At 38.4% G+C, this 16,055-nt stretch overlaps 1 protein-coding gene across 1 annotated transcript; it reads right to left on the bottom strand.

Moving 5' to 3' along the window:
- Positions 1–8,359: 8,359 nt before the first annotated feature.
- On the bottom strand, positions 8,360–13,439 carry LOC116335753 (ammonium transporter Rh type C 2-like). The gene is made up of 11 exons (XM_031759507.2): positions 13,106–13,439; positions 12,197–12,389; positions 11,940–12,090; positions 11,686–11,833; positions 11,429–11,595; positions 11,204–11,341; positions 10,680–10,816; positions 10,213–10,337; positions 9,864–9,937; positions 9,692–9,765; positions 8,360–9,603 (listed from the first exon to the last, which is right to left on the bottom strand). The coding sequence occupies exons 1-11, from the start codon at positions 13,416–13,418 to the stop codon at positions 9,570–9,572; spliced, it is 1,554 nt and encodes a 517-aa protein (XP_031615367.2). The 5' UTR covers positions 13,419–13,439; the 3' UTR covers positions 8,360–9,569.
- Positions 13,440–16,055: the final 2,616 nt, after the last annotated feature.

Raw genomic sequence — 16,055 nt, 5'->3', positions numbered from 1 at the left:
GATGCAGAGTGGGAATAGACATCTGAACCTTCTCTAGTTAGATACAGTTACAGATCTTCTCTCAGTGACAGATCACCCGTCCACTGTGTTAGAGTTCCACCTAAGGCACTGAACGTGACTTTAATGCACTTCTCGAGCCTAAAATGACGATAATTTTTATCAAGAATGAGAAAAAAAGAACTGAAAAACTGCAGACGAAGCCATTAAAATACTGTACGTGAACTACAGCTCAAAATACTCTACAAATCTTGACCCCTCTGTATTGTAAGTCATGTAAACTGATATTTGTTGTTATATTTAACCTGTGAGGCCACGTGTTTGAGGCAGGTTTAGAAAAGTACACTACAGAGTTCTTACAGCACATAAGGTCGAGGGTAGAAAGCATCTTGTGGTGTCTATAAGGACGAGTTTTGGAAGGGAAGGACTTTAGTTACACAGACTTCTGCTAACAACCTCTGATTTAATAACGCAAGTCATTTTTTTCTTTCCAGCAGCATAGATGTATTGAACAGCTGATCATGAATAATTTGTGTTTCAAAACATTGGTAAAGGGAGAGCAAATTTTTGTGTGTTTTTTAAAAATCTGGCCTATTTGTTGTGTGTCAATATATGTGTGCAGGCTACTTTCCCATCCTGCCTGAACAGAAGGGCTAAAACATCTTGAGGGCAGGCTTGTTGTTAAAGTGTCCATGTAGGAGTCTTGAGCTTGCCTAAACAGTTCAGCAGGCAACTCGCCCACCACCATCCTCCCTCACGTCTTTCTCTCTCTTTTTTTTTTAACATTTTTAAATTGAAGTGAACAGGTAGGCGAAACCTGTTTCATCCATTCATATATTTTGCAATTTGCTTGCTTTGGTATACATTTAAGACTCCTCGCGTGTCTTCTCAACCCTCTGCTAAATGATGTAACAATGATTTTAATGGTAGGATAATTTGGAGCTGTCATTTTAAATTGTACAGGTTTATTAACATCTTAACTAGCAAAGCAGGACCAAATCGCACTGATATTTAGCTTTTCTCGCAGTGTTTGATAACTCTGATCATCAACTCAACCTCGATGAACTGTATCTGTAACTTTTGTTTAACTTTGTAGATTTCATGTGTTTGTACTTTTGTGTTGTGTAAAATGAAATTCAAAATCTTATATCTCTCTATCAAACTGGATGCATGCTGTCAATCAGCAATAAACAAGGTGAGAAATATTGCATTTTAGGGTTTATTACAATAGTACAAATGATCTTAAAGGCATTAATTGGGGCTCTCACGGGCAGGTGCACCTAATTATCTAAACCATTCAATTTGGATCTCTTGCACACGTTTTAAACCAGCTCTTATTTCCACTTGTTTAATCTAGGCAGGGAACTAGTGGCCTTTGTGCCCAAATCAAAGCAGTCCCCTGCTATGAATAGTGATTTTTCTCGTTCTCCTCATCACCAGTGCCGGCCTAGGGGTCTTCCCCCCGAGACTTTCCCCTTTGACCCCAACAAATGGACTCTTGTCAACTGAATAAAAAGTAGTGATTGGTCTTTAGTGGTGCCTGGTGTTCAGGCAGTGGACGTTTGATGAGTGATCACAATGGCAGAAAGAATCCGACAGAAAAACCGCTGGAGCTCAGCACTCACTGAGACGTCTCATGACAGAGGCAAGTTTGGGTCAGCGAGGTGGCTACTTTTATTGGTTAGATAATCTCTCATCGCATTTGATTGCATCAGCAACAAGATAGTCATATGACTGTCCTTAAGGGCAATAAACATCATTAGCCTTGGGTTGTCTGAGAAAAAACACATAGATTTGACTAATGATTACCACTGTCATTAATTTAGACCACAAGAGCCCCTGATATCTTGCTCAGTGGCCTGGTGAGACCACTTGGCAAGGACAGTGAGAAAATGTAGGTTGTTGCGTCCATATATAAGCCCAGATGGACACTGCAGCCTGCTCCAATCAGCTCACAAAGGTGATATAATTGCCAGGGCAAGATGGGACAAGGCCCACTGCCTTTGGAGTTCTTCGGTCTCCTCCTTTTCCCATTGCACCTATTCTCTACCGCTCAATACACACTGATTATACTCCCCTCCCTCATTGTCCTATTATCCCCCTCCAACAACAGGCCAATTTGTCCCTCCAGCTTGGCTCCCGCCTCCCCTCCTGCTGCGTTATTTAGCCCCTCTTCTGCACTTCAATGGCAGGTACTGATTAGAGAACTTCCACGACCTCTTCGCTATTTCTCAAAAATCCCCCCCTCCCCTTCCCAGCAACCTTTAATCTGATTACAGGCTTTCTGCAGCTTTTCAGAGGAGGCCAGTCCCAGGAGGACAATAGCAGACCAAGTGGTTTCACAAACACTCTCCCCAGGGTCATATGATTCACAAGAGGAGGTGCGTTTACTCTCCTACGGCATCAGGTCCCTACAAGGTCTGCCTGCACAGTGATGTAAGAGAAACATCTCTGTTACAGCAATCCTGGTTTCAAAAGTTTAAGACAGGGGTGCCCAATCCTAGTCCTCGAGAGCTACCGTCCTGCAGCTTTTAGATTCATCCTTGTTCCAACACACCTGAATCAAATGAATGTCTTGTTATCAGGCCTTTGCCAAACTTGATGGCATGCTGAAGAGGTCATCAAACCATTTGATTCAGCTGTGTTGGAGTAGGGATGCATCTAAAAGCTGCAGGACAGTAGCTCTCGAGGACTAGGATTGGGCACCCCTGGTTTAAGACATCTCAGATCCCAGACTCACAACTTCTCAACACACTTGATGGACTCAGCGCTACTAATCTCAGTTTTTAAACAAACAAAAAGACCACAACACTCACCTTGATTAGAAATCATTAACTGTGACTCCACATGAATAATCTTTCAAGCATTATCGATGCCGTTCTGCAAAAATGAACAACTATAATCAAAACTTGTCATGACATCATCTAACATGCAAAATATTCTGGAAAATCTTGATTTAGTTTAGGTAACAAGCATAATGCACTGTTCAAATGTCTAACTTTAGTTTCTATCACATTCTTCTCAACAGTGTAAAAAAAACCCAAAATTTGTGTGCAATATTTTTGGAAATCTATTCCAGTAAATAAAATATCCATCTCGGATTTTAAACAAACAAATGTTTTTACTGCATAAGTTTTTCATGCATAAACATTCAACAAGTAAATACTGTCTTTTACTAAGACTCTGATCTGTCTTTCATTAATACCAGTTATACAGATCGACCGGTGGGCAGTGCAACACAAAAGGTTTAATAAATAATAGCAGCTAGTACGTGATGCTATTTTACTAAACTGATAACTCGAACTGAGGTAATCCCATCAATATCTTAACCCCACAGCTAGTTTGTTTAACCCCATCACACCTTTTATGTGACCTTTTCACCCAGTAAAGCCAACCAGACAAAAACCAGTGCAAAGCACTTGTCCACTCAATGTGTTTAGAGTTCATCAATGTCACAGTGACTGGTCAGGAAGGGATTCTATTGACTGGTCTGTGCAGGCCTCATTACCATCAAAATAAAGGGAGTCCAGAGACTGGGGGGCATCAAGTGTGTCTGTGATGACCTAAGGGAGCCTTCTTAACAACACCTCTTCAGAATCCCACCTTAAGCAAAGTCAGAGTGAACTTGGGCACTGTAGTTGTGGAGATCCTTCACAGATCAATTTTGCCACTTGAGTGAGATTTGAAACGTAATCGGAGAGGTGAATCTAAGCTATAGATGCTGAAAATGTAAAATTAAGCTTAGCTTCATTTACTTTAACATTTTAAGCTTTATTAACAGTCACCAGTTGGGCATTTTAAAAAGGAATGTCTTATTTAGAAGGAAATGAAAGAAAAAGCGAAAGTAAAAAGTTTTGTTTCCTCTTCAATCATGTTTGCACATGACAGGCAAAAATATTTTGAGCTTTAAGAAAAAATCAACATGTGTCTTGAATCTGTAATCTGAAACATGCATGCATCATGATGAGATCTAAAATCAGATGGCGTGCACTCAGGTGGAAAGAAAAGTCCCTGTTTGCACTGCTTACTGTTCACCCTGAAATGTCTTCATTTCATACAACAATAAATCATACATATCTTTACATCTCAAATCTCTCTGAGCACACTGGGCAGCAAGGGCTTATTTCACAGTAGGATAGAGAAAGTATCAGCTGATCCTGCTTTCAGGTTACATGCAATCGTTGTCTTATAGCACCGCCTTGTGGAATAACAGACAAGTATTATGAACAAACAAAATTTCAAACACAAATGCTGTTTGTTTGTGTTGCATGTGATGCATGGATATACTTTGTTTAGTTTTTAGTTTGCTTGTTTGTTTGCTTTTGTGTATTTGCTTGTGAATTTAAAATTGGCTTATGATAAACAATCTTTTTTATTTTTTTCAAAGGCAAGAATAGACCTGTATTTCTCATGAGAGCCATGGCCCGCTGTTTGGCTGGCATGGGAGGAACGTCAGCTAATGCAGGTTACCTGTGTTGTGCAGGCTATAAAAGCTGGCCCAGGCGAACTGCTCAGTCTCTCTTCCACTCCACCTGGCATCAGCCTACTGGTCTTTGTGTCTTGGTTAGGTTATGTTAAATTAATTATTTTATATTCAAATAAATCTACATCACATGTTGCCAATATCGTTATACCATATTTAGACTACTTGCTTGGCATATACTGTTTTAAAGGTCTCCTAAAAGTGACTAGCAAATAGATCCACTGTGACATTTGGACTTGTGATGTAGATGAGTGGCTGGCACTGCACACACTTGTCCCAAATCTCTCTGGTCACTGCCAGTTTGTCTTGTCGATGGTGGCCTGGTCTCACAGGTCTTGCATCACTAAAGCAAATCTCCCATAATAACATGTAAAATTTGTATATATATACATATATATACACATATACATACATATATATACACATATACATATATGTGTGTGTGTGTGTGTGTGTGTGTGTGTGTGTGTGTGTGTGTGTGTGTGTGTGTGTGTGTGTGTGTGTGTGTGTGTGTATAAATATATATATACACACGCACACACAAACTGGACAGTTTTGCTTTCACCTTGTGTGCGTGTCACCATGGCAAAATTAACTTTTAAGTGCACCTACTGTAGCTTAAAAAAACACTAAGCAGTTTCGATTATGTTGGCAGGTATGTCTATGTACCTATCATTCATGTGTTGAGAAATTCTGTCAGCTCCTTAATGCCCTTGTAAGATGCAGTCACGATACTTCGCATGTACGACATCACAATGAAATACAATGATGGGTGTGGTCTTAGAAGTTACTGGCACCACTCCTGGTGTGGTTTATTGATAGGATGACTTCTGGTTGTTTGGAGCATCTTGTTGCATCATAGCCTAAAGAAGCTGTAATCTTAACTTCCCCTGCCATACAACAGAGGTTGTAAACTTTTTTTGGCATGTTCACCTTCAGAAGACAGCTTACACTAATCAATCCACAATTTTCAATTAGCAGTTGAAGTGAAACAAAGTTCATATTCTTTCTCACTCAACCTTGCAGTGGCTCTATGCCCAAACAGCTTGAGAGTCATGGACAAGTGGTAAGTTTGATCAATTTTACCATGACATCAGCACAACCTGCCATAGTACTCTGGAAGCTTGTGCCAGTGCTGCTGAGCACTGAGTGATGCTACAAGTGTGGTCAGTCTGAGGCACTTGCTGATGTCTTTAATTGGGTATTAGGTTGTTTTCTTCCAGAATAACTCTCCTACAATATAGGGAGCCCACAGTATCTCGGAAAGAACCCATAATATCTGTGATTTTAAACGAAGGAAAGCAAAGATCAAAATCAAGACCCGTCTTATAGATCATAGAATATTTGGTCATTACACGTATGTATACACCCAAATTCATGGCTCCATAGAGGCATACTCATGCTCACACAATAGACAGGATCACTCTTTAAGAATGCAGTTGCATAAGAAAGAGAACTTCAAGTTTTTGAATTGCATGAAGTCTTTTCAGGAATGGTATTAAGTCAGGTTTATTGTTTCCTTGAAGTCCAAGGTAATACATTGTCAAAGAGGCATTAAGAGGTAGGATCTGCCCCACAACAACAATCTCGATGGATTGTAGTTGTGCTTCTATACAGATCATATAAACAGAGACTTATCTGTAGATGTGAGTAATTTTTTTAGGCCTACAAGTGGCTGAAATATAAATAAAGCTATTTAGGAAATTGGAAAAAAGAATACACAACACACACAAAATACCAGTATCCTTCTTACAGGACATAAACATAGATACTGGCTACTCGGTATAAAAGCTGATGGTCAACAATAAATGCTGTTGAGATACTTTATTGAGGCATACTGCTAAAATATTTGACATAGTTATTGTGTTGAGTGAGAAGCTGCCTTGTGAAAGGTCATGTGGATGCAGTGGGCTTTACATTACATGGCATGGTTACACTAATCAATCCACATTTTTTAATTAACATTTGAAGTGAAATAAGGGTCATATTCTTTATCACTCAACCTTGCAATGGCTCTTTGCCCAAACAGCTTGAGAGTCATCATGGGCAAGTCATGGGCATTTTACGGAATACGTGTACCAGTGTTACGTATTGAAATACAAAATATGAGTATTCTGGTAACTGTATTCCATTACAGTTACCATTTAAATAGGTGATAAGTAGAATACTTTGTTGAAATAAATGAATTATACTACAGTATTTTCCTGATTCCTATGTTAGGCTATCCCCTCTCTAATTTTGGTAATTCTATGCATTGCCAGAAACCCAAACAAACAAAATAAGAGGCTCTAATGTAAGCGTCCTGATAATGTTGGTGCCATCAGTTACACAACGTACCCGAAGCCAGCACAAAAGAGCCAGCAGTGCACCGGCAGAAATGCATTTTTTACTTGGAAATTCCGACACCACTTCACATTTAAAGAAGAAAGGGATGGGTGAAATCTGACCATGCAATGCAAACTCTGTCAGCAACCGAGCTGCTCTCAGCCAAAAGACTCCACCTCCAACCTAAAGAAACATATGGAAGTTCTTTTTTAAAAGCTAATCTTAGCCTGCTGCAACTACTTTGTGTTTCCTGTGGTAGCTACCTGGGTTATGTGCCATTTCAGTATCTTCAATGAACTATTGCTGTGTGATTTGTTACTATTACTGAAGACTACTTGCCACCGACCTAACATTGTTAGCTGGCATTAGTTGAGGTTAATACATAGACTGCAGACTGTTAGACTTCATGGATAGCATTAACAAACTGTTAGCTGCAAATAACCATGTGCAGTTCTGAAAGCAGACAAAAAGAAAACATATTACATATCACATAGCAACAGAGCATTCATGTAGTTGTGAAAAGCATGGCAATATATTGTAATCCAAAGTATTTAGAATACATTACTCACAATGAGTAACTTAATGGAATATGTAACAAACTACATTTTGGGGCATGTATTCTGTAATCTGTCCTCAAGAAGCATTCTCTTACAGCGTTCCCTCAAAAAGGAGAAGGAAGCAAATATACTGACGAAAAACATAAAATATGTGGTAGCTGATCACTACCACATATTTTGGAATTGTCACGCTATCTGATCTTATTGGGTTGAAGTTGTGATAACAATGAAAGTCTTATCGGCTTTAAGATTAATTTTAGCTCATCAATGAACATATCAATTTAATTAAAGTTAAGTGAATTCAGTCAATTAAGTTAAAGTGAAATTACAGACAAGTACCTTTATTCTACGAAGGAATTAAAGTTTAATGCTCACACAACAGACAGGATCACTCTTTAAGAATGCAGTTGCAAAAGATTGAGAACTTCAAGTTTTTGAATTGCATGAAGTCTTTTCAGGAATGGTATTAAGTCAAGTTTATTGTTTCCTTGCAGTCCAAGGTAATACATTGTCAAAGAGGCATTAAGAGGTAGGATCTGCCCCACAACAACAATCTCGATGGATTGTAGTTGTGCTTCTATACAGATCATATAAACAGAGACTTATCTGTAGATGTGAGTAATTTTTTTAGGCCCACAAGTGGCTGAAATATAAGTAAAGCTATTTAGGAAATTGGAAAAAATATGTTAATATAAGTGCAAAACACACAAAATACCAGTATCCTTCTTACAGGACATAAACATAGATACTGGCTAGTTGGTATACCAGCTGATGGTCAAGAATAAATGCAGTTGAGATACTTTGTTAAGGAATATTACTAAAATACTCTACATAGTTATTTTGTTGAGTGAGAATCTGCCTTGTGAAAATCCTCATATTCCAGAAGGCCATGTGCTTTCTGGACGCAGTGGGCTTTACATGACATGGTGTGGCTGTATCTAAACGTTTCTTAACTTCATCTAAAAGAAGCCTGAAAAAAACCTCGCAGCTCCAGTTCATGAGACAATTTTATTTGTCAGGTTGTTCCAGCTTTTATTGATTTGGGTGAGCTCATTCTCACTTTATATTCACTTAGCAATGATTACTTATCATAATACAAATTGGACGGCACATATTTGCCTAGATGTTATTTAGACATGCGAATAGTAAAGAAATTCTTATTGTTTTCTACTGAAAATACATTAATTTTTTATTTTGTTCGTAAAACTGACCTAAAATTATTCCGCTCACAAATGTTGTAATGATCAACAATGTTGAAACTAATTTAGAGAGCTGTGCATTCCTTCATTCAGCGCATTGGGAATGCAGTTTGTTTTCATTCCATCAAACTGACACAAGCTTCTTTAATATTTTTTGGTCACATCATTTCCAATAAGTGTTAAGTCTAAATAATCTAAGCACCTTTGTGTTATTAAATCACATTTTAAGATAGTTCAGTACATTTAGTGGAGGAACAACAATCATGTTTCATTCATCACACAAATGTTGTATTAGCATTGATTCCTTTACAGCATCAGTTTATCCAATAAACTGAATCCATAATATACCAGAAGTAAATCAAGCAAGTTCTTACATACAGTCTTACATTCTTTATTGGAGGTAACATTCAACAGCAACCAAATTGCTAGAGGTTGTATCATAGTTACTATAATTAAAACTTCTAAAGAGGCAATATGCAATTTATGCACCAAACTAATTGTTGAACTATATGTACATAGCGGCCTATAGTTAAAAAGCTATAAATAATTTTATAGAAATAATTCAACTAATAACAAAACACAATTTGTCTTTGTTATTACATTTTTGGCAGCACAATAATAGTCCTCAGTGCATAATTAGCTTATAAACAGATTATCTTTCACATGTACTTGGCATTCTGAAGTCAGAATGATATATGTTGCTTCCAAAGTGAAGGTAAAAATCAACATTTTGAGAACAGTTTGAAGCTCCAGCAGCTTTAAAAACCTTGATTCCAAATAATATTTTGTTGAATTGGACATTTACTGATTATTTTATGTTGTTTTAACTTAAAGCTTCTAATAGTTGATAATAGACAACTATATGAGACATAAATTGTGCAAAACAATACTTGTATATTAAAACATTTTCCTGTGGCTTATTTTCAAAAGCTCTTTCATCAGTTCATGTTTGTCAGCTGCATAAAGCTCATGAGGATATAAAGGGGACTGGACTCCTGCTGCAAGTCTCTAACTTTCCTCCAGAGAGAATTGTGACTCATGTCTGTGAAAAGAGGAAAATGAGTTAACAAGAATTTCACGAGGAGGAGGAAGTGGTAAATAAGGAGGACAGTTAAAGTTTCTGCGCTTACGTGTCGTGGTGCTTGTTTATCATGTGGTTGTTGTATTCCAAAACAGGAGGGATTGTCTCTTCATCCTCAGGAAGCTGGAACCAAAAGATGAAATCAGAAAGCGAACCAAAATGAACCAGTATATAAGGCCTGCATAGTCAAAGGGCAAGAACACCATCTAGTGCAGTCTCACCTCCCAGTACGCTTCATCATCAAAGCAAAAGTCATCAGCGGGATCTCCCCAGATGGGAAACCTCAGGATGAAACCTTTAAAAAGAGAATATTATATCATTAAGATTTGTTACTTCAATTATCCTTGCCTATCATAGGCACTGTTCACTATAAATTTTATACTTAAAACAAAAAAACAAAAACAAAAGAAGGGTGTCTCAAAAGTAGTCACAACAGCTTTTCCTGATTTTCATTTTATCTAGTTTTCTTAAAATTCTGTATAAATGTTGTTTTTAAATACTTCATGGAGTTCTTTAAAAAAAAAAAAAAATCTTTCCAAGTGAAAGCGAAAATGATGTTATCAAACTCACCAACACAGACTCCTCCAACCAGTCCAAATGCAATTGCTACACATGTGCCAGCAGCCTGGTAGCCTCCCTGCGTTGACATAGTCCTGTTTACATACTTGCCAGTCAAGCCAAATGTCTCGATCAGCCTGCACAGGAAAAAAAACAAAAAACAACAACAACTCTTGAATTTCGGTGCATTTTCAGCACATCACAACTTGTGCTGTCAGCGTTAATCTCGCTAAAATGACGTTAACGCCATAACGGCATTAACGCGGCAAATCTCCGTTAACGTCATTTTAGCGAGATTAACGCTGACAGCACTAATCATAACTGAAGTAGAAACTTCAAATGTCACTGCATAGTTAATGTGAGTCTTTCAAAAAAGGAGGCCAAATAACTGGGCGTGTGGATCCCTACAAGTAGTCAGTAAACAGGTCTGGTCAGTTTTTGAATTCAAAGTTTTATGTGCATTAGCATTTGTCACTCACCCCTCTTTTCCATAGATCTCTTCAGTAGCTGTTGCAGCAACTATGGCACCTACGAAGCCACCGAGCATCCCTGGCACAGCATGCAAGTTGTGGATGCCACATGTATCCTGGAGCTTGAGCTTTTTCTCCAAAAAGGGCTGAGAAAAATAAAGTCACAACTAATTAGCAGTCTTTTTTTTTTTTTTTTTTTACTAATTGCCTGTGTCAGTGATCTTTTATTCATCAATTTGTCCCTTCAGTTGTCTTCCATTTAAATACCCTCCCACGCTTGCAATTGGTTGGCATCAATTTCACAGTCACCACACCTTGCTTCCATTTATTGTAACGTATTCATCCTACACTTAATATTAAAACCATGCAGTGAATGCTCTTAAAATGATTCCTCATTGTTCTTATCATACTCCTGATTTCCACACAGCAGTTTTTGCATGCCACTGCTTCTTTCTTTGTTTTTCTATGATAGCACCACAACACAAAAATCTCTCAGAACAGAAGCTAGGGGGTTAAAGAATGGCATCACTCACCGTGACATATAGGTACCCAAAGGTGGAGATGATACCGCAGCAGAAACCCACAATGATTGAACCGTAAGGAGTGATCATAAACTCTGCTGCTGTCCCCATTGCAACCCCAGCAGCCAGAGTGGCATTCTGGATATGTACCTGTCAGGTAAAAGTGGAACATTAGCATTCATAAATAAGAGGATTTCATGAGCTTCTGTATTATTTCCACCCCTTTGTGTGCAATACCATGTCCAATTTTCCTTTCTTTTGACCCATACTGGAGATGGCGAAAGTGGTGAGAACACAGGAAGCGAGGGCAAGGTAAGTGTTGATGACTGTTCTGTGCTGGCCAGCACCGTGGTTTGTGATGGCTGAGTTAAAACTGGGCCAGAACATCCACAGGAACAGTGCACCTGCGAGGTGTAAGAAAGGCAAGGACACATGTTAGGTGGGTTAAACAAAACACAGAGTTTGGCAAACTATGTAATTTTCCATTCACTCACCAATCATAGCAAACAGATCAGAGTGATAGACAGACCCATTGAGGCGTTTACTTAAGTTCAGGTTTGGTCGGTACAGCACCCAGGAGATGGCCAAACCATAGTACCCTCCAAAAGTATGAATGACCATGGAGCCACCAGCATCTCTGCACTGTGAAAATAGTTACACCTTTTTAAAACACAAACTGCAAATCCCCAAAATACAAATTTTAAACTCTGAAGGAAAGTTCACATTTTTTGTGGCTGCTGAAACTCACATGAAGGAGGTCAAGGATGATGTATTCCTCCACAGCAAAAAGTGTGACACCAAATAAGGTGACAACCATCAGCTGGACAGGGCTTACTTTCCCCAGGAGAGCCCCGTAGGCGATCAGAGATCCAGCACAGCAGAAGTCAGCGTTGATCAGACTGAAGGAAAGCAACCACAGTTCAAGCCGGTAATTAACGTTTACAAGTTAAAGAATGTGGTTTCATTTTTGAGTTACATAACTCATCAAGGAGCGATGGCACTTACCTCTCAATGCCGATGGTAATTTTTCCAGTGACAGGGTCGAGGGCGTGGAACCAACCTTGCATGAGGAGAGCCCACTGTAGACCAAAGGCGGCGATTAGAAAGTTAAAGCCCACGCCACCAAAGCTGTAGCGCTTCAGGAAAGTCATGAGAAAGCCGAAGCCTACAAAGATCATGACATGGACGTCCTGGAAGCCTGTAGAGATTAAAAAAAAAATTTAAATGTTGTTGCGATCCCACCTGCCTTTTATTGTTATTAATACTGAGTAAAACAGAAGGAGTCTGAAATGTTGTTTAACACTTTCTTATTTCTTTTTTTAAAGTTATATTAATATTTCCAGTTTAATGTAAACTCTTCTTTAAGGATGTCAGCACGTAGATCACTGGGCAGACAATCTATCAGGGGTTAGTTTCTCAGGGACACTGCACATTACAACATTTTCAGTAGTTAAGTACTGCCACATTACCGCAATAAGCCTGAAAAAAAGTTGTATTATTATCATCGCCATCATTGTCTTTTATTACTACTATTTCCAGCTTTTTTTCCCCTGTTGCATAGAAAAACAGAGATGCCTTCTGTAAAAGTATTCAGCCTTTGAAAGTAAAAATTAATTATTATTATTATTATTATTATTATTATTGTTGCTGTTGTTGTTGTAAATATTGGTTGGAGAGGAATTCACCGTCATCCTTTAGACATCAGTGGAAACTGCCAAAGATCTCAGACAACAGTGTCTGCTTTTACAGCATTAAGCGAGCAAACACGGCACTTTTATTTATTCAAACATACATGTATCCCAAAAGTGCATGCATGTATGTCCGTGCTACTTTTAGCATGCATATGCTAAAAGTAGCAAATGCACTTGAAAATAAAAAAGAGATGTCTTAAAGGCTTTCTGTTGTTGTACTTACTTGGATATCTGAAGTAGAAGTCATTCTCAATGTTGCTGGTGATGTTATGACTCTTTTTGTACTCATTCCATCCTTTTTCATCTGATTCCTCGTCATACCGGATAAAAACTCCAAACAGAACAACCATAGCAATCTGCCAGACGAAGCAGACAGCCGGTAAACTAACACGTATATAGGTGTTCTTTTGCGGGCCGAAGAAATTTGCAGCTCTTTCACAGCAGTTTCCCATCTTGATGACTTTCTTCTGACGATGCTCTGATCGCTCCTCAGGTAGGCCCTCACTCAGCTGTGACTTCAAGCTGGCTGTCAGCATCTTTATATACTGTGAACTTTGGGAGGGGGTGTGACTCTCTCTACCACTCACAAGCAAGGTGTGTGCTCGTGTTATCTTTCATGAGCTAAACCACTCCTTACCTGCTGCTCTGCTCTTCCTGTTAAAAGTAGGGGACGTTATTCCTAGAACAGGCAGCGGGAAATACTCAGATTACATCACTATATGTGTGTGATTGATTAAAATTATTCATTATAGAGTTTTGAAGAGTACTAACCCAGTATGACTTCTTAAAATGCCATTATATCAAAGTTGTCCGATGGGTCAAAAACGGTAAATATTACACGAGAACCTGTATTTTCAGGTGGAATAAAGAATACTACTGCTTATTTAATCCTGCACTGAAAATCAGTTATGTGTGACAGCTGTGTGCTCTGTCCAGGCATGAAACTGGCTTCAGGTGAACACACCTGTCAGTAAGGGTTATACTACATTGTAGAGATTCATACTCGATTTAGGATTCTTTTCTTTACCAAAGTTTTTATTTTTTAATTTCTTTTACAATTTTTATTTTATGTAACAGCACCATATCTGCCATGCCCTTTACTACTCTTTGAAACAGTGTCTGCTTTCTCGGGATGAAGTGAGCAAACATGGCCTGTTCCCAGTTTTATACTTGATCAATTTTACGCAGCCGAGCCTTTTTAATTGGAGCAAACATCAATAAAGGTCTTGAATGTGGCATACTAGGCAAAGCTGACTAAAGCAATGCAAACCACCTTCCTCGGTGCACTGCCCACATCCTTGACATGCAAGATTAAACATCAGCACTCTAATTGTTTTTAAATATACAGTGAGCAAAGGTCACTGCTGACTGTTGTCCCCTCAGTGCCTCACATGTCTAATGCTTACAGTATCTGGATACGTTTTGTTCTCACTGTGTTTCCACGTTTTGGTGATTATCTCATCAAAGACATTCCAGTTTAAGGACTTATCATGTGCTGGGTAGAAGCTCTCTTGCACTTGAGTGACACATGCAACATTCTTGATTGTATCTGGTTTCTCTCTTCAAAGATAATCCACCTTCTTCAACTCATTATGTAATGCACTGAGCAATCATAACATCACATTTATATCCTCCAGCTCAACTGCAACATGTGAGACATTATTTGTATAGAGCTTTACAGGCCTCATAGACAATTAACCTTCCTTGCATCACAAGTCAAGTACAAAAAGATTGGAAGGAAATGTCTTTCATTTAGGTGTATAAGTCGTCATATCGTAATGTTTTGAGGGTGCTTGCGCTGTAACACACTGCATTGTATATGTATACTTATACAGTGCTCTGTTTTGATGTGGAATACATATATACATATACACATATACATATACATATATACACATACATATATATATACATACATATATATACATACATACATACATACATACACACACACACATATACACATACACATATACATGTAGTTATGTATGTTATGTAGTCACAGCATTAATTTGAAGTCCTTGTACCTGACCATTTCCATGTTTTATGTTTTTTGTTTTAATTGTGTTGGTTTGTTAATCCGTTTGACACTTATCTATAACTCAAGCATAAAAAAAGCACCTGACTCTGGGGATGAAAAGCTATATATTTAGGCACTTTGTTATTAGGAGTCTGCTACCATTTGTTTAACTGAAAAATACCAAAACATGCACATGTTTGCACATATTTCGAGAAATAAAATAATTTCCTAGCACAATATAAAGAAATGAGGGACAACTGGCAAATTATCCTTTCCTTCTCAAGACTGCTAGCTGACATTGTCGCACACAGGGATCTTAACTGGCAGCAGGGTGGCATTAAGTAATAATGTCTCTCAGTGAAGTTTAATTTTGAAGCCCTGCCACAGCCTAACTGAAATGCCCTAAAGCAAAAGGCAGCCATGCTTTCATGAATGAATGCTGCAGTGATCATGCCGTCTTTAGTCTATGATGGAAAGAATAAGTCCACATGGAGCATTTCAGTTGGTACAATCGTGTATCTGTAAAGCCATTGTCATTCAGCATAGTTGATGGAAAAATTATACAATGTTGCCTAGAAATATGTTCAAACATGTGACAGAGGAACAGAATGAGGTTTCAGATTTTATCTGATGAAGTTATTTCAGAAATGCTATAGTCACTTGGTGTCACATGTTCAGCATTGACGGCAGAGAGCTAAGTGATCCCAGTAGCGATATTAAGAGCTCCTGTCAATCAGCAGGTAAGGTAGACACAGATCAGTGCACCGCAACTATTCAAACAAAGTTTTTCAATTGTCTTCCGTTTCTTTCTTAGACATTGCCTTAAAAATATTATAAGTGTGACAACCTGCCAGGTCTGCAAGCCGGCATTAGGGACAAGTATTTAAACTATTAGGATTATAATAGATTTAGGAAGTTATTTATTTAAACTTTTATTTATACCACTTACAGTTCTGTGCAAACATCATGAGTCCCCTCGCCGTTTTGTGCAGTGTACCCTTAATATATGTTGAGGAAATTAGACAAGTGGAGGACTAAAGAATGACCGAAGAAGTAGTAACAGACCTGAGAAACTTTATGCAGTAGATGATGTCTGAAAGTCATGTCCTTAAAAACTAGAGGGACTGGGGGTCGGGGGGGACACACAATGTAT

The sequence above is a fragment of the Oreochromis aureus genome, linkage group 1 (genome assembly GCF_013358895.1).
Source record: "Oreochromis aureus strain Israel breed Guangdong linkage group 1, ZZ_aureus, whole genome shotgun sequence".
NCBI lineage: Eukaryota > Metazoa > Chordata > Actinopteri > Cichliformes > Cichlidae > Oreochromis > Oreochromis aureus.
This window is presented reverse-complemented; position numbering and strand designations above follow the sequence as displayed.